At 40.5% G+C, this 18497-nt stretch overlaps 1 protein-coding gene across 1 annotated transcript; it reads left to right on the top strand.

Moving 5' to 3' along the window:
- Positions 1-12210: 12210 nt before the first annotated feature.
- Positions 12211-17781, top strand: CNR2 (cannabinoid receptor 2). Its single transcript, XM_088460568.1, has 3 exons — positions 12211-12283; positions 13887-14004; positions 16492-17781. Exon 3 carries the CDS (start codon positions 16552-16554, stop codon positions 17620-17622), a length of 1071 nt encoding a protein of 356 aa, XP_088316694.1. The 5' UTR covers positions 12211-12283; positions 13887-14004; positions 16492-16551; the 3' UTR covers positions 17623-17781.
- Positions 17782-18497: the final 716 nt, after the last annotated feature.

The following is an 18497-nucleotide window of genomic DNA, read 5'->3' as shown; positions in this document are numbered from 1 at the left end:
GTGCCCACTCACATGTGAGGGTGATGAGGTCCATTGGGCAAGACCAAATGAAGAGGTGAGGGTAAGGAGTTTCGCTGCAGAGGATTCTGTCAGTATGTCAATAGGAATATTAAAATCACCTAGGATAATACAGGGAAGATCTGAGGAGAGAAAGTGAGGGAGCCAGGAAGCGAAGTTGTCAAGGAATTTGGAGGGAGAGCCAGGTGGACAGTAAATGACAGCTACTCTGAGGTTTACTGGTTGGAAGAGGCATATAGCATGAACCTCAAATGTGGGGAATGTAAGGTATTAGCTGGTAGGAATAACTGGTGGATAGAAGGACCCCAACACCACCACCATGGCGACCTTGAGGGCGGGGGCTGTGGGAGAAGGCAAGGCCCCCAGAGGATAAAGCAGCAGGAGAAGTGGTGTCAAAGGGTGAGATCCAAGTTTCAATAATGGCTAGGAGATTCAGGGAGTTGGAGATGAAAAGGTCATGAGTGGGGACCAGTTTATTACAGACTGACCTGGCATTCCATAGGGCACAGAATCGAGAAATAGCATTTGTGGGGGAGATGTGAATAAGAATATCCAGGTTGCTGTAACGTGGAAATAAGATTAATTTGGGGGACCGATATGAATAGAGTTCAGTGATGGTGCAGGGAGGGAGATGTGGCTGGCAGTGGGGTAAAGTTACAGGGAGGAGTATAGGAGGAGGGTTTGGTGGTGGGGTAGTAGGACAGAGGAGGGGTAGAACAGGAAGAAAGTGGAGTAATGGGAGAGGAGGGAAGAGTAGGCAGACAGAGGAGGAGGGAGAAGGGGAGGAGGAGGTGGAAGAGATAAGGGGGAAAGGATAAAGGTGGAAGCAGGGGGCAGAACAGAGGATTAGGTAGAGACTGAGTGAAGGAGGGAGTTGACGAAAACCTTGTCATGGTGTTTATAAGTAAACAAGAGGAATGAAATTTGGAAATGTAAATGAAATATGAATGCTAGAGATTTGTAGAAATGCAAGTGATAGAACAGTGATGGTAAATATGTATGCAGATTAACAAGTTGTAGGGAGGATTAAAAGTGGGGATCTAATGTGTGCAGAATTAGGATGTGAGGGTAGGCAAGAGAGCTAAGATAAAGGGCAGTGTTTCAAAGTGGAAAGATGTAAACAGACATGGGAATAAGTACGATAAGCATTGAGATGTATGCAAGAATCAGAACCAGCATTATTAATAGCAATAGAAGTGTTCTTGCAGTGACTGCACAGGGAGTCCAGTTGTAGCCTGAATCTTTAGACCATCGAGTTTGTTCTTTGATGGAACTTTTCTTCTTCTGTTTATCTTTGGTTTAAAGCAGGTCTAATGCTACAGTTTGCACGTAAAAAAGATTGCATTTTATTTGGTCTATTATAAGTTCTTATTTGGTTATTTTTATAGTCAGAGTTATCCCTTGTTAATTTCTTGTTTTTGTTAGTTATCAAGAATTTTTCATAATCTTCAATTTTGTTATTTAATGTTAAGTCCAAATCCCTAAAGTCAGCTTTAGTTTCAAAAGGTTTTAACAGAAGTTGTATCTTTTCAATTTCCTTAGCAGCCTCTGTTACTTTGGCTTCTCTATGGGATATTAACAATTTTATCAATGCAATTGAACAGTTATCATGAGTATCATTCCACCTCTGTGTGAATTCAGGATCTTCTTTAAATGAGCATGATTTATTTATTCTCAATCCCCTTGGGATCATGTTAGTATCAATGTATTTTTTCAACATAGTCTGGTCAAGCCAATGCCTAGTTTCCAATTTAAGTAGCATTTCCAATTTTCTAAACAATTGATGCATATCTAGACTATTTGTTTCACCTGAGGAGAAATAGTCTTCCAAATCATTACTCAACAACAAATTCCTTCTAGAGTTTCTCTCCCCCACATTTCTCAATGATGCCATTCTTATAACACAAAAAATAGCTAAAGAAAGAAAAACTCTCAAATGAGGTGCTATGAATCAAACAAATTGATAGCAGCTGTGAGGAGGGGTGTCAGGTCTCCTATTAATTCTCAAGGAATACAGAAACTAAAAATAGATAACACAGCGCTTGAGTGCCAACAAGGAAATAACAAATTATTTATCCCAAATTCAGGTAATTTTAATCAAAAGATATAAAATGTAAAAACATACATATATAAAGTAGGAGCAATTAATCAAATTTCATCTGGATTCGGCACACAATGGCAAATGAAGCAATAATACAATAATCAATGATTAGGCCAATAGAAGAAATGTTAATAAGCTGGAGTCCAAAATGTTGCCCTCCAAATCGGAGGTCTCCTATTATGCTTAATGGATGGGGAACGCTGTCCCAAACTCCTATGGCTGATGAATAATAGTGACTCTGTTACAATTGTTGCAGTTCCATGTACAGAGTCTGTGTATTGGATGTAAAGTGCTCACCGTCTGTTGGGAGTCCCGTGGCATGGAGAGAACTGTAAGGAATATGTTGCAAGCTGGTGGAAACCCTGTGCAGGGGAGCCTGTATGTTAGATGCTGTGTTGCTAACCGTGCAGCTAAGGTGCTCTGACAGGACGTCCGATTCACAAAGGCAAGTGAGTGTATGTCAGACGGGCAGGTAGCGGCTGGATGCAGGCACCTCGCAAGGAGGCGCAGCCAGTGAGGGTAATGCCGTGTGGCCAGATCCGTGCTGAGGAGAGCTCCAATTGTAAGAACAATGAGAGAGCAGCAATTGCTGACGCGTTTCCCTGTGGCTCCACCCACGGCTTCATCAGAGGCTGATGCTGCTCTCTCTAAAACGACATGTATATATAGGTCTTCCCATTAGGTTTAAAGGTTCAGCTGATGTTCTTTGATTGATAAATTTAAACAATATAACTCTAAAGTACAGAGAGCAATAGATACCAATTGGCAACAATAGGAAAACCTATTAACATCTTAGTGGATAGAAGGCAATCTATTGTATTTAAAAATATCATGATAAAAAGAGTAGATAATTCTTTTTAGAGAAAGAAAATAATAAATAAAACATTGTATATAATAGGTGAAAAAATGAAAATATATGAATAAAATAAAAAAATGTAAATAAATATGTAATTGTATGATAAAATAATATGAATAATAGTCATATTTTGGTAGAGAGAAAGAAAAAACATATATATATGGCAGAAAACTAAAAAAACATGAAACTAAATGATTGAAATAAGTTCCAGATTCTCATTGAGACCTTCTGGATTTTTTTGGAACCCAATCTAAACATCCATAAAACCTCAAGTTTACATAATCTTTGGAATCTAGTCCCACCTCGTGCATTATGAGGGGACGGGATTCGGGATTCCAAAAATTATGTAAACTTGAGGAAAGTTTACATAATTTTGAGGAAAGTCTACATGAATAAATAAAAGACATCATTGAGAAATTTAATATGTAATTTTTCGTTTGTGTGAATTAATACTTCAAATATATTATAAGTCTAACTTAATTTATTAGCAGCTTGTATGGCTCATCCAGCTAATGCAGCAGACCTGTATGTAAAATGTCATGGGTTCTAGTCCCCATTAGGAATACCCCAAAAAACCCATTCTCTAGTAATTGTAAACTCTATTTTCAATATAGTATTTATATACGTTTGGAGAGATTTCCAAAATGGAATTTGTTGTTATGGTTTAATATTTTACTAAATAATAGATACATTTATTCCATATTAATAAATATCCAATGTTTTGGTCCTATTTGGACCTTTGTCAAGGTACAATAATCAAGTGTACATAGTGCCTATTACTACCCATACCCCCCTCCCCCTAAGCAACAAGAAAAAGCAGACAGAAAAACTTAACATTGTATATCCCAATATACATAAATACAAATGGATAGATCAACGACCTGTATAGCCCAGAATCATATCTCCATATATTGAACATTTTCAGCATCAGCGCAATCTAGTGCACATGGTGCGGTGTCCCCAGCTGGAAATGTCTAATGGTGTCTAGCCCAATAGTATTATCTCCCGTTGGTCGCATGCCATAAGCACATACTATTAGTCACCATACGTAGCTGGAAGTGTATGGCAACCTTACCTCACTGCCAGATATGCGCACATCGCATCTCGTTAACCAGCAACAAGCACTGTCACATGTGTATAAAACCCGGCTCACAGTCAGAAGTAGGTCAGCGACGTCATGTCGCCTAGCAACACAGCGTCTATAGAGACATAAGACACTGGGGTCCTGGAATATCAGATATATGGCATCCATAGAGGCAAATCCACTGCAGTGACATATATAATACAGGTTGTGTATCCATCAATGCAATTAAATTACACATAAATCCAAGGGGCATATTATCATAGCCAATCACATATATTAAACTTTATCATTAAATACAAAAAATTAGGGATGTGCAGGCTCGGTTCTACTCGGTTCAGTTCGGATTTTTTTCCTGAATCTTATTGGGTTTCAGCTGTCACGAGTTTTGGATAGCCAATAAGATTAGGAAAAAAAAACGAACGGAACCGAGTAGAACCGAGCCTGCACATCCCTACAAAAAATGTAAAGAATATATAGAATGAATATTAGAACACTATAAGAAATACACATGTATGTATATATATATATATATATATATATATATGCATACACATATATATTTCTGTACCTCCCTTTGGACACCGACTAATTCTCCAGACCACAGAACAAAAATGAAAAAATAAAAAATTAAATGTGAAAAATTAAAAATAAGAAATATCAATAAAAGATATTATCAAAGTTTAAAGTTAATGAAAATCCAAATTATGCCTCCAGCTTCATCTTTAGTCCAAGACCTTCTGAGTATCTTTAGGTGTGTTGTTAAACTTATATTCTTGATCAGAGTTTCCATAAAGAAATAGTTGGTAAATCAACTTTCGGAGTGCACCCCTCATAAGAAGATATTATAATGTATATATTCATTAAGTCACTTAGGTCAGATGGTATCAAGCTTGTGTATCCACACTGCCTCTTTACGTAGGAGAGCTCTTGCCCTATCACATCCCCTCTGTAGCGGTGATATTCTATCTATTACCATACATCACAGGGAGGAAAGCTAGTGTTTGCATTGGGCAAAATGTCGGGCGACTGGTTTATCAGAGTCTCCCGTGTCCAGTGCCAGTCTTATAGTTGAATGGTGGTTGGTGATCCGCTCTCAGAATGAGCGAACAGTTTTACTGACATAAACCAATGAGTAAGGGTGGATCAATATATATATATACCACAAAGTCTGATGTACAGGTCAATCAGTATTTGATCATAATTCTTTGTCCACTATGTGGATGTAAAAAAAAATTACCTGTATTTATGCTCCTGCACGTGGTACAGTTTAGATATCAAAAACAACCTGTTTTAGTAGTGGATGTCCACCCTTCTTTAGCACTCCCCATTGACATATTAGGGCACATCAATAAATCCCTCAGATTCAGCCCCCTCCTATAGGCAATTAGTGTTTTTTTTCGGTAGAATTTTTTTCAAAACCGGGTCAGTTTTCACCAACTCCCAGTTCTTCTGGATCGCTGTCCTAGTGGCATGGCTTCCAGTATCAAAAGTCGTAAGAAATACAAAGTTCCTCTCATCATTAGTGATCTTACGTGGATTACCATCTCTGAAAAGGTTATGAGCCCTCAAAAGGCATTTCTCAATAATTATTTCTCATAACTCTGATGAACTGTGAAATTGGTAGACTCTTCTTGAGAGGCTTCAGATGGTAGCTGTTATAATCCAGAAGTGTATTCCGATCTGTGGTCTTCCTGAACAGTCGGTGTCCATATCCTGAGTTAGTGGCGAACACAGTCACATCTAAATAATCAATCTGACATTTATCACAAAGCATAGTGGTGTCTCTAGATTATTCAACACTATAAGCATGTCTTGGGCTGACATTTCATCTCCTCGCCATACAATAAATACATCATCTATATAGCGCTTATAGTATTCGATGCTAACTCCAAACCTCGTATATATACCGCTTCTCATATTCATTCATGTAGATGTTTACATATGCCGAGGCAATGTTACTCCCTATCATGGTACCAAAGGTCTGGAGGTAGCATCGATCACCAAATTTAAAATAATTACACGTAAGTGTCAACTCAAGGAGTTCCAGGAGAAATCAACTGGTGGTAAAACATGGTGGTATAATTCCAAAGCATTCCTAACAGATTGTGTACCCTCCATGTGGGGTATCACGGTATATAAGGATGACACATCCATAGTCACCAATAGATGTGTATACGTATCTATCATCAGGAATCTAAGATCCTTAATGAAGTCACCAGTATCCTTGATATAGCTTTGTATATACCTCACACGCGGTTGTAAGAAGGTATCCAGAAAACGAGCTACTGGTTGGAACAGAGAACCCCGAGCCAAGATGATAGGTTGGCCCGGGGGTTTTTGTAGACATTTATGTCCCTTTGTCAGTGTGTATAGTATTGGACACACTGGAAAGCCAGTGTGTAAAAAATCACTAACACTCTCAGAGATCCAACCCTGTTTTAATGCTCCGTCCAACACAGTGTCAAGTTTATTTTTAAAAATCACTGTAGGATCATTCTCAAGTACCTTATATGCATTGTCATCAGCCAATTGGCTCAAAATTTCCTCATTATACATAGAGGTATCCTGAATAACCACGGCTCCACCTTTGTCTGCCGGCCTTATTGTAATCAATTTATTTTATCTTTCAGTTCCCCTATTGCTTCTCTCTCTAATCTGGTAATGTTATATCTGGTCATTCCTTTTCTTTGAACAGACTCTTTCCCGGATAGATCCATCATGCGTGAGAATGTTTTAGTATTATAGTTAGTTGATATAGGATCATAAGTACTATGTTTTTTTAAAGGAATAATGGTGTTTTCAGGTTTAGAATCCTTAAATTTCTCTAACAATCTTAATTTACGGGCCGTACTATAGTTGTCAATATTCCACCTTAAGTTATCGAATTTAACAGTAGGTATAAAGGACAAACCTTTAGACAATACCCTCTTCCTGTGCTCCACTAAGTGCCACCGAGGAGATGTTTATGATTTTATCCGAAGGTTCTTGGGTTTTTTTTTGGTATTTTTTGGTTTTGCCCCTTCTCGGATGGGGTCTCCTGTGTTTGCTGGTAACGTATCTACTTGGGACCTGGTCGTAACCCGAGAAAAAGGCTGATATTTCCCTATCTGTGTACCAGAATTTTCTCTATCTGAGGATGATGCTGTAGAGTAATAATTGTATTGACTTGGACCCCTCCTGTTACGGATGTTTTTAAATCTCCTCGTAAGTGCCTCAGCGCCCAATAACCATCCATACACTCTGTGGTCCCTATAATCTTTATCTACTTTATCAAGCTTAATTCTCTTAAAGTTGATAAGGTCGTTTTTATAACGATCAACCTGTGTGCCTAATTTAAGCAGCCAATCCTCAGATTTATCAGCCTGTAATACAATCTCTGTTTCTACACGGATCACTCCCAGATCATTTCTAACTTTTTTAAGGTCTGAACCCACCTCCTTAAGTACCAAAAATAGGAGAACAAGAGAGCACTTATTTAATATCCCACACCATCGGCTACAAAAGATGGGATTATTGCGGCTGATGGTGGGGATATTTTTGATACAAAATCCTCTCTGTATTTGTTTCTTCCAATAATAATCGGAAAGAAATTGTCCATGTAGCAACAAATCAGTTTCTCGTTTCTCCAAATTCAACAATTTATGAAAACATCAATAGGTTTATCACCAGGGATACTTTCCCAATCCACCTCTTAAGAGGAGTGTTAACAAAGCATAGTGTTCATAATGTAAAACTCAGAAATCTGTTAACCTTAGGGTCACTGCGGGTATCATCTTCCTGCATAATTGTCATATGGTGAACACGACATTTAAAATCTCATTACAAATGCGCTGGAGACTAATTACCTGAAACAATTCTGAATATTTTGCCACATCCATGTATTCCGGTTTAGCAAGGAGATTTGCAGAATTTTAATTATTTTCATTAAAAGTTATATTTTATGTACATTTTGATTTAAGAGTGCCCCAGCAACAAGCCCTTCTTGTTTCTTCTTTTTTTTGGTATATGTAATATTTTTGGCTTTGGGAGCACCACCAACAATGTGTTATGTTATAAATACAAGTATTGAGATACAGCAGTAACAATTTGATTGACAATACAAGTTTCTGTGTGGTACCCTCCCCTCTTATTTCTGTGTTCAGTATGTAGGCAGAACTACTTGTATGCTCCACATATGTTTCCTTGAGCATAGGAGAAATGTTCTAAAGGGATTAAAAACTCATAGCCTTTCGCAACATGTGAAATGCAAACATGGCGGTGTTAGTGTTTTTAGACTTCAGGGTATTGAACACATTAAAAAGACAGCTAGGGGTGGGGACCTCTTTAATTTACTTTGCAAGCGAGAAGCTTTTTGGATATTTTCATTGGGTACCTTATTCCCAAAGGGTCTCAATGAATGCATTGAAATTAATAATATCTAGAATTAGGTTGCTTTATTGGGTTGGGTGTTTAATTCCCTAGCCCAACATCTTGTACGTAGATTTTACACTTTTGAAGACGATGTGATACATAACCGAGGGCTAACTGGTTGCCGACCCATTAGCTCATGAGTGCGACTATGTTGCTTTTGGACACCATTTTTGTGTTTAGTTTACTCTTCAGAGTATATTAATAACTGAAGAATCAGTGGCTTATGCCTCTTTCTAAAAAAAAGTTTTTGTGCCCACTATTCTATTTCTGGATTTGAACTCGGCTCATTGTGATGACTGTGCTTTTCTACTAGCCCACTAGGCCACTGTGACTTGTTAAAGTATATAGTTTATTCTCTATATTTAGGTTTTCAATCAATGTACCTATATTAGATAAACAGTTCTATTAACAAAATAATTTTCTTATCCTATCCCATATTGGGATTTCAACCTTGTTCTCTGTGAATACTGTGCTCTGCTATTAGCCCACTAGGCTATTGAAGCCTAGTATTTTATGTGGTTGTTTCTTATATCGTGTCTTTTAGAAAAATATATGTACTTAGTTTCTCCATGATGCCATTATAATTACAATTATAAATGTATAATGATGATTATTATCAATATCCATACTAGATTTATTATTATATAATTAATTAAATGTTTTATTTTGTGATTGTCATGAATGATTGTTTTTTAGCTAATATGTTTCAATATTATATGTAATCTTTCTTGATTAAAATCATCTGTCACCACCTGAACAAGTTAATTGATAAGTGGCTACTACTGGCTGCCTGAACCCTTAAATATTTACCTGCTTGATACCTGCAACATCTTCTGATGAAACCGTTATATTTTGACAGCAGAGAAATGCGTTAAGTTACTTTTGCAAGTATGTCCATTACTGCTGAGACTCCGGAGACCGACTTAGGATTTATTTGGCCATTGTGGACTTAAACCATACTACGGCATATTTCCACATCAAGCTATCTCTCTCTCCCCTCGATGACGTGTTGCTCCCATCGACGTCGCTCCAATATTACATCAAGTGGATGCCTTTGACTACTCACAGGGAGCGTAATTCACCGTGGTTTTCATCTTCCCACTGCCAGCGCTCCGGGTTCGGAGCTGAGGACAGTGACCAATCATCTCGGTGAGGTGATTTTATGGAGGGGAAGTGGAGTACCTATACTAGCTAATGAGCTTGCTGATGTGTGGTTTGTTTCTTGTCGATCAGGACACTTACCGTGTTTAAAACGGAGTCTTCACTATATAGGAACTTTAAAAGGCAGAGTGGACACTTAACTTTTATATTCAGCCATTTTTATTGGGTTGTGTACAATATATGATTATGTTACATTAAATTAATTTGTAACAATTGTAACGCTCCCTTCCGTGTTTTTATATGTTTGCTAATTAATGAGTGTCTCCAAGACTCATATTGGGAGCTGCCATATTGAACGCAATTAATTAGAATTTATATATATATACTTTCTTACTACCAAGTGTTTTATTGCGCCTGATATAGATATCTTTGTTATATCTGTCTGTATATTATCCTTTTGCAGAGAGCTTTTCGTAAGTGAGATAGTTTTCACCTTCAGCTGTGCCTCCCCAGAATCTTCGCTTGCTTTTTTCAAACAGTGCACGTGCAGCACCTGAACAACAATAAGCGGCTCGGCTCCTATTTTATAAGACTGAGGGGCTCAAGTGGGCATGTCTGTAGCCGGCTCCTATTTTATCAGACTGAGGGGCTCCAGTGGGCATGTCTGTAGCCGGCTCCTATTTTATCAGACTGAGGGGCTCCAGTGGGCATGTCTGTAGCCGGCTCCTATTTTATAAGACTGAGGGGCTCCAGTGGGCATGTCTGTAGCCGGCTCCTATTTTATCAGACTGAGGGGCTCCAGTGGGCATGTCTGTAGCCGGCTCCTATTTTATAAGACTGAGGGGCTCCAGTGGGCATGTCTGTAGCCGGCTCCTAATTTATAAGACTGAGGGGCTCCAGTGGGCATGTCTGTAGCCGGCTCCTATTTTATAAGACTGAGGGGCTCCAGTGGGCATGTTTGTAGCCGGCTCCTATTTTATAAGACTGAGGGGCTCCAGTGGGCATGTCTGTAGCCGGCTCCTATTTTATAAGACTGAGGGGCTCCAGTGGGCATGTCTGTAGCTGGCTCCTATTTTATAAGACTGAGGGGCTCCAGTGGGCATGTCTGTAGCTGGCTCCTATTTTATAAGACTGAGGGGCTCCAGTGGGCATGTCTGTAGCCGGCTCCTATTTTATAAGACTGAGGGGCTATAGTGGGCATGTCTGTAGCCGGCTCCTATTTTTCAACAGCTTCTCAGCTGCTGTGCTCAAACATTCCTGGATTCCTTCCTACCGCGGCTGCCGGTGTCAGTATGGGGATTGTGGAAGTTATTGAGGCACAATTGTAACATGATTGATGAATGTGGCTGACACTTAAATTATACAAAATTAGGTGAACATTTTATTATTTACCTGCTTTTGAAGTGATAATGAATAGGCCCTTATTGTGCTACTCATCCTCCCCTCATATGGACATATGTACTGCATTATACCCATCACCTCACTGTCCTTATTGTGATAACTTTTCCCAGGTTTGCTTTTTATTCCCCCCTCCCCTTGTCTGACTATGTTATCTACTGTGCTCCCCCGGCATCCATGCAAAATGTAGCTAATTTATCTTTCTCTCTTCATCTCGGCTGGGCTCCTTGGACAGGCGGCAGTGGTGTGATGTCATCATCTCAACATGAGCAGATGAAGATGCCATTGGCTCAATGAGGGCTGTGATGGAGTTCACCGGGGATTCTATGTGCGGTACTGAGTTAGGCACCGGGCGCATATGAAGGAAGTTCCCCGACCCGCTATCTCTGATAGTACTGCAGCACCTGAACAGCAGCAGGGAAGGAAGGGGTGGGACAGATATTTGATCCGGCATGCAATACATTGCGGCCTGGACCCAGGAGAGGGGCCAGCCACGAGGAATTAGGGCACCCGGGTAACTAATATACTCCTGCCGTAATTTCTCCATCCCTCCCTGTTGATGGTGGCAGCAGGCGGGCTCATTATGGATTACTGGGCTCTAGGCAGACACCTTTGTTGCATAGTGGGTAATCCGGCTCTGCAGATGTGTACATGAGCATGGGTGTATCTACCCCCTGTCTGTGGATGGCACCCCAGGGCCGTTGCCCCGGCTCAGCCGGTGCCCCTGGCGAGTGCCATTCTGGCCAAGGGGTAGATACATCCCTGTGGGGCACTAAGAGATGCTCTGTATTATATACTTTAGATGTCACTAGAATAGGATATCCATTAAAAATGGTCAGTGTGTTGTATTTGATTAGAACTCTTTAAAAGAACACTATTTCATATATTTGTTTTTATATTCAGTTAAGCAAATCTGTAGGTTGGATTCTGGGTGCAGGTCCTGGTGCGGGTCTATGATAGTTGCATGTCTTCTAAAACAGACCTGTGCAGGTCTCTATTACGAATGTGTGTTGCATCACTTAATTTGAAAGGAGAGTTGATCAAAAGCTGTATTATAATTAAAATGATCTTCTGCTCTTGCATGCCAGGCAGATCAGCTATTCCTAGTGGTTATGCTTAGTGAGGATATGTGGTCAGTGTAGAAAGATTTTATCAAGACGTTACGGAAGTTAGGTAATTTCCCCTTCAAGATTAAGTGATACAGTAATGACATGAAGCCATTGTGCTCATAATAAGCATGCATTTCAAGGACTTACATGTACCTCATGAAGATGGTCACATTCTGGATCAAACTGTCTATATTCATATATTGAAGGTGTGTAAGTATTCTCTTTAATTTTCTGTTTTAATAACAGTCTATGTATATAGTGACTCTTTGGACTATCCAAATGGTATGTGCCTGATAGAACACATGGGCGTAACAACCATAGGTGCAAGGGGTGCAGCTGCTATGGGGCCCAGAGCTGAGGGTCCCATGTTCTTTGTCAAAGTAACATGTGTTATATACATTTTTCAGCATTGGGTGGTACATAGGGGCTTTTAGAAATGTTTGCTATTCAAATACATATTTACGCCCCTGATTACTTGTAAACACATTAAAAGATTGAGACATGCTGACTTCCGGCAGCCCCTTCCGGGAGGGGGCAGCCAGGTTGGTGCAGTAGGGAGGGTGGGGATGGCTGAAGTGTGCGGAGCGGAGGCATGTCTCCGCATTCGCGTCTCTGCGGCCCCACCTCCCGCTTTATTATGACGATATTACCGGCATTACAAAGCAGGGGGCGGGGCTATGATGACGTGATTCGGCGTGAATCGCCCCCGAACTGCCCACTTTCACGTGCGGTCATGGGAGGCCGGCTGACGATGCGGGAGATTTGCCTCCTCTTGCGGGGTGCCAGGAGTGGCACACAATTTTTGGGAGTCTCCCGACAGTCCTGGGAGTTTAGGCAAGTATGACTCGGGTTACACTTTCACCTCCTCAAATGTGGCATCTGCCTACTAGAGTAGAACCTAGCCTCAGGATAGACAGTGAAACCCATGGTGTATGGCTGGAGCCTGAGAGGGAGGTTACTCAGTGCAAACAAACAGCTTTGTTCCTCTCCCAATCACTACAAGACCCACCTCTTACTGCCTTCCCTTGGCTGTGAGGATCTAGCAGTGTATAAACATATTGTGACATCTAGAATGGAAACTTGGTCACCTCAGTGATCATAGTATAATGGTAAGGGATCCATACAACCTTGTTTCACAGTAATAAAATGTACATAAAATACAGGCACAATTGCTAAATAAACTTATTTTTTACATAAATACTCCCCAATCTCTTGTTCACCAATTTAATAACGGAAAACTAAGTCTTTATTTGTATTTCAAGGGGATTGTCTTCATGTGATCAAATCACATTTTTTTTGTGTAATTTATAAATAAAATATGTAGTCTATTGGGAATTCTTGTAATCCAATCATGGCAATTGGAACATTTTTACATGTGAGGAATGTCAATGTGTTAACAATGAGGACATGTGAAATGCCAACATTCTGCACAATGCGGACATTAGAATTAAGATGTTGTGGGAAGGGTTAGGGTGACACAGGTGGACTGTAGCCAGAGACTGAGATACACAGCGAGCATATGGCAGGAGAGCCATGGGGGGAGGGTGATAGTGCTGGAGAGGCATAGGGGAAGGGGTAAGGCTGTGGGACAGTAATCTTAATTCAGACACTAATTCAAAATAACAAAAAAGCAACATACAGTATTACTTATACAATTGGTACCAATATAGCAAATAGTTTAAGAATGTACAATTTTTTGATCAGGGACATTAAAATTTTTGCCCTGCACAAACATTTCTGTTACTATGTATTATCTGGTTAAACCTAAGTTATGTGATGGTGACATTGGTTATATATCTACGTAAATAGGCGTCTTCCAGACAATGCAATCTCTTACATGAATAGTGAGTACCGGCTGAAAACGCTGTCTTCCCAGTGAGGCTCAAACTCTTCAGAGGTTCCCCGTTGCCAAGAAATCACCATATAGGTAAGTAAAGACATTTGAGACAATTGGCCTGTACCTAGTGTGAAGGGATGTGGGGGCCCCCAAAAAGAGTGCCCTGCTCCCCTGCTTGCCACAGCCCCTCCCAGCCCTATGAGGAGGGAGTATCCTGCCCTCCTCCACAGACCTGCTCCCATTAGGGCTACTTCCAGAAATTTACCAGGCTGGTTTTTACTCCCAATCCGCTCCTGCATCGCTTTGATCTATATAATTAGACAGATAGCATAACCACTCCTACTTTTAATAATCCAATCTAGATGTGACGATCTGAAGAAGAATGATGTTCAATGTAATAGTAGAAGATATTGGTAAAACTGTAACACAAACAAACAGTAGAATGTAACTACAATATGCAACTGATATAATGTAATGCAAACATAAGAAATAACACCACTGAACTGCCAGCAGATCTAATGATGGCAGACATAGGTAGAATTCTTATCATCAATGCTGTGCTGAAGGGAGAAATATATATGCATCTCTTTGCTGGGACCATGTGGGAAACTAATGCTGGCCATACACGCTGCAATTATCAGGACGATCTGCCCGATATCGGCGGATCGCCGCGATAATTGTAGCGTGGGGGGGCGACCGAGGGTTAAATATTGCTCGGTCGGGCATGCTGGATTGTCCAGCATGCCCTTCCAATGCGATATTTACCCGGTAACTGTCGGCCGCATCTGGCAGTGTATGCCCAGCGCAGCCGACAGACAGACATTTCCTGTGTTCCTTCCTAGAAGTTGCTCATGGAAGATGATTTGGTACTATTCTTTATTCATGGCTGTGTTCTTAGGCAATATTGTGAGTGAGCCCACTCCCTTGGCTGAGAAGCAACCCCACACATGAATGGTCTCAGGATGCTTTACTGTTGGCATGACACAGGACTGATTGTAGCGCTCACCTTTCCTCTCCGGACAAGTTTTTTTCCAGATGCCCCAAACAATCTGCAAGTGGATTCATCAGAGAAAATAACTTTATCCCAGTCCTCAGCAGTCCAATCCCTGTACCTTTTGCAGAATATCAGTCTGTCCCTGATGTTTTTCCTGGAGAGAAGTGGCTTCTTTGATGCACTTCATGACACCAGGCCATCCTCCAAAAATCTTCACCTCACTGTGCGTGAAGATGCACTCACACCTGCCTGCTGCCATTCCTGAGCAAGCTCTGCACTGGTGGTGCCCCGATCCCGCAGCTGAATCAACTTTAGGAGATGGTCCTGGCACTTGCTGGACGTTCTTGGGCACCCTGAAGCCTTCGTCACAACTATTGAACCTCTCTCCTTGAAGTTCTTGATGATCTGATAAATGGTTGATTTAGGTGCATTCTTACTAGCAGTAGTATCCTTCCCCGTGAAGCCCTTTTTGTGCAAAACAAAGATGACTGTACAAGTTTCCTTTCAGGTAACCATGGTTAACAGAGGAAGAACAATGATTTCAAGATCCACCCTCCTTTTAAAGCTTCAGGTCTGTTATTCTAACTCCATCAGTATGACAGAGTGATCTTCAGCCTTGTCCTCGTCAAAACTCTCACCTGTGTTAACGAGAGTATCACTGACATGATGTCAGCTGGTCCTTTTGTGGCAGGGCTAAAATCCAGTGGAAATGTTGTTTTTGGGATTAAGGGCCTGATTCAGACCTGCTCGCAAGCGCATAGCGCTCGCAAGCAGGTCCATGGCCGGGCAGTGAGCACGTTCGGTGTGCGCACTGCGCGTGCGCGAGTCCCGAAGCAAGTGAGAAATTTACTTGCTCTGGGGCTCGATACAAACGGAACGGCTGTCAATGTTGATCAACACCTCGCCCCGTTTTGTAGGTGGGTCAGAGGGTTAGCTTGCCAAACGGAGGCATTCCCGAAGGAACGCCTACCATTTGGGGGCGGCCCTACTGACATCACGAGTGATGTCAGCAGTGAGCTTCCGGCTTGCGGCAGACGAGACCCTACCACAAGGGTCTCGTCACAAGCCCGATGGTCGCGATGGTTGGGACCATCGCGACCATCACCTGGCCGCTCACTAAAGCTGTGGGTGACTTAGCGAGCGGCCAGAAGGCCGGTCATATAAAAAAAAACACCCTTCAGACCTGCGAGCTGCCTCCGACAGCGAGCGGGTCTGAATCAGGGCCTCAGTTCATTGTCATGGCAAAGAGGGACTTTGCAATTAATTGTAATTTATCTGATCACTCTTCATGACATTCTGGAGTATATGCAAATTGCCATCATAAAAACTGAATCAGCAGACATTGTGAAAACCAATACTTGTGTCATTCTCAAAACTTTTGGCCATGGCTGTATTTGTTTATCCCGTTTCTCGGTTTTGTTATGTGCTCTGTATGGTGATGCGAAAATTTGTGTCATCTTATAAATAAAAGATCATAAAAATAATAATAATAATAATAATAATAATAATAATATTAATAATAAATAATAATATAATGATCATATTTGAAACTTTAAAGTAATACAATGTTTTTTTTCCTCCAGGGTTCAATGTACCACTGATAAGAATCTAGTGATGACTTAGAGAGAAGCCATAATCTAAAGATGAGTAAATGTGGCAATGGTACCAATGGAACCTTTGGTGGCACTGAAAGCATAGATATCCAGAAGTACCTGATCCTGAAGAGCAGCGCCGAGATAATCACTATTACTATGCTCTTCATTATACTGGCAGCTCTGTGCATCCTGGAAAACACATGGGTCCTCTACACGATCTTTACCTCAATCCATCTCAGGAAAAAACCTTCCTACCTGTTTATCACCAGTTTGGCTATGGCAGACCTACTGGCCAGTCTTATTTTTTCCTACAGCTTTCTTGACTTCCATGTTTTCCATGGAGCAGGTACGCCTGCTATTTTCTTATTCAAACTTGGTGGCGTCACCTTATCCTTTACAGCATCACTTGGAAGTTTACTTCTTACAGCTTTTGACAGGTACATTTGTATTCATAAGCCAACTGCATATAAGGCCATAGTAACCAGAAAAAGAGCACTCCTGGCATTGACTGTACTGTGGATCAGCACAATAATAATCTCCTATTTACCTCTAATGGGCGTGAATTGTTGTGTTCTTGTTACCACCTGCTCGGAACTGTTTCCCCTTATTGATAATAAATATCTGGCATGTTGGATTGTATTAATAGTGATTCTTCTGAGTGCTATAATCTTCTCCTACGCCCATATCCTGTGGAAGGCACACTTTCATGCAATTTATATGGAGAAGAACAATTCACAAGCAGTAAGACAAAACACCCGTGTGAGACTGGACATCATGTTGGCCAAAACCCTAGCTCTGGTATTACTAGTGCTCATTGTGTGCTGGGCTCCAGCTCTCATCCTTATGATACACAGCCTGCTTTTCTCACTGAGTGAAAGACTGAAGACTGTATTTGCATTTTGCAGTACTCTTTGCTTGTTAAACTCTATGATCAACCCACTAGTTTACGCTCTAAGAAGTAGAGAGTTGCGCCGGAGATTGATAAGATGTCTACAAAAGGTTAAGTGTCTGGAGAATCTATCTGATAATGAAATGAACATGGAAGCTGCTGAAAATGAAATGGGTTTTGAGGCTACCTGTGATGATGACACGGTTTGTGATACAGAATTAAGTGTATAACAATCATTTGCAGCAGGTTATTGACTCAACAGCCAACCTAAACAAAGCATTCTCCTGGTAAGATTTTGATTGCTCATAGATGGGAAGCAATAAAATATTATAATATACATTTGACTATGTTGCTTAATATACGTACACTGGGCTTGTCTCATGGAGATATGAGGCGTATGTGTAATACTAATACAGCTGCACCCAGAAAATGACAGTGTATGTACAAAATTTAAACATTCTCTACATTTAATTTTCTGTACAATAAAATGAACTTAGAAATATTGAAATTAGTGTATCAATCATTTACTGTTGAATCTTAGTGTATCAATAATTTACTGTTGGATCTTAAACAGATTATAAACGTTATTAATTCAACTATCTGAAAACAAATATGTTACATCGCTATGCAACGTTCCAAATTAATGACCTTGAATTCATAACAGAACAGCTACAGCCTAACCATACAGTACATACAATAAATGTTCTTAAAGGGACTCTTTTTCGTACTGCAGATATTATGTTGAAATCCATAGCACAGACAAACATTTCTTAAATTGAGATCTTTTTCATTACTCTATGTTTCTCATGAAACTTTTAAACTTAACCCAGTGGTTCCCAAACTTTATTGAATCATGGTGCCCTATAGTATATGCATTTTTTCACAGCACTCCTGGACCAAAAGTTTCTTATTGAGAAATTCCCCAAAAATGATTAAATTAAGTAAATAGTGCTTATCTGTCATCCTAAGGTTCAGTTATGGGGTGGTGGACAGAATTGTGCTTCTGCTTGTACACATATATTTTGGCAAAACCAGAGCTGGTGGCTGCCAATCGAACTGTTCATAAATAATTTGATTTGGTCCCAGACCACCAACCCAAGACACC

Source organism: Taudactylus pleione, unplaced genomic scaffold (assembly GCF_031769625.1).
Source record: "Taudactylus pleione unplaced genomic scaffold, aTauple2 ptg000007l, whole genome shotgun sequence".
In the NCBI taxonomy this organism is placed as follows: domain Eukaryota; kingdom Metazoa; phylum Chordata; class Amphibia; order Anura; family Myobatrachidae; genus Taudactylus; species Taudactylus pleione.
The sequence above is the reverse complement of the archived record's forward strand: the minus strand, read 5'-3'. Positions and strand labels throughout refer to the sequence as shown.

Coding starts and splice junctions, on each gene's coding strand:
- CNR2 (XM_088460568.1), top strand. CDS start 16,552: ATGAGTAAATGTGGCAATGGTACCAATGGAACCTTTGGTGGCACTGAA.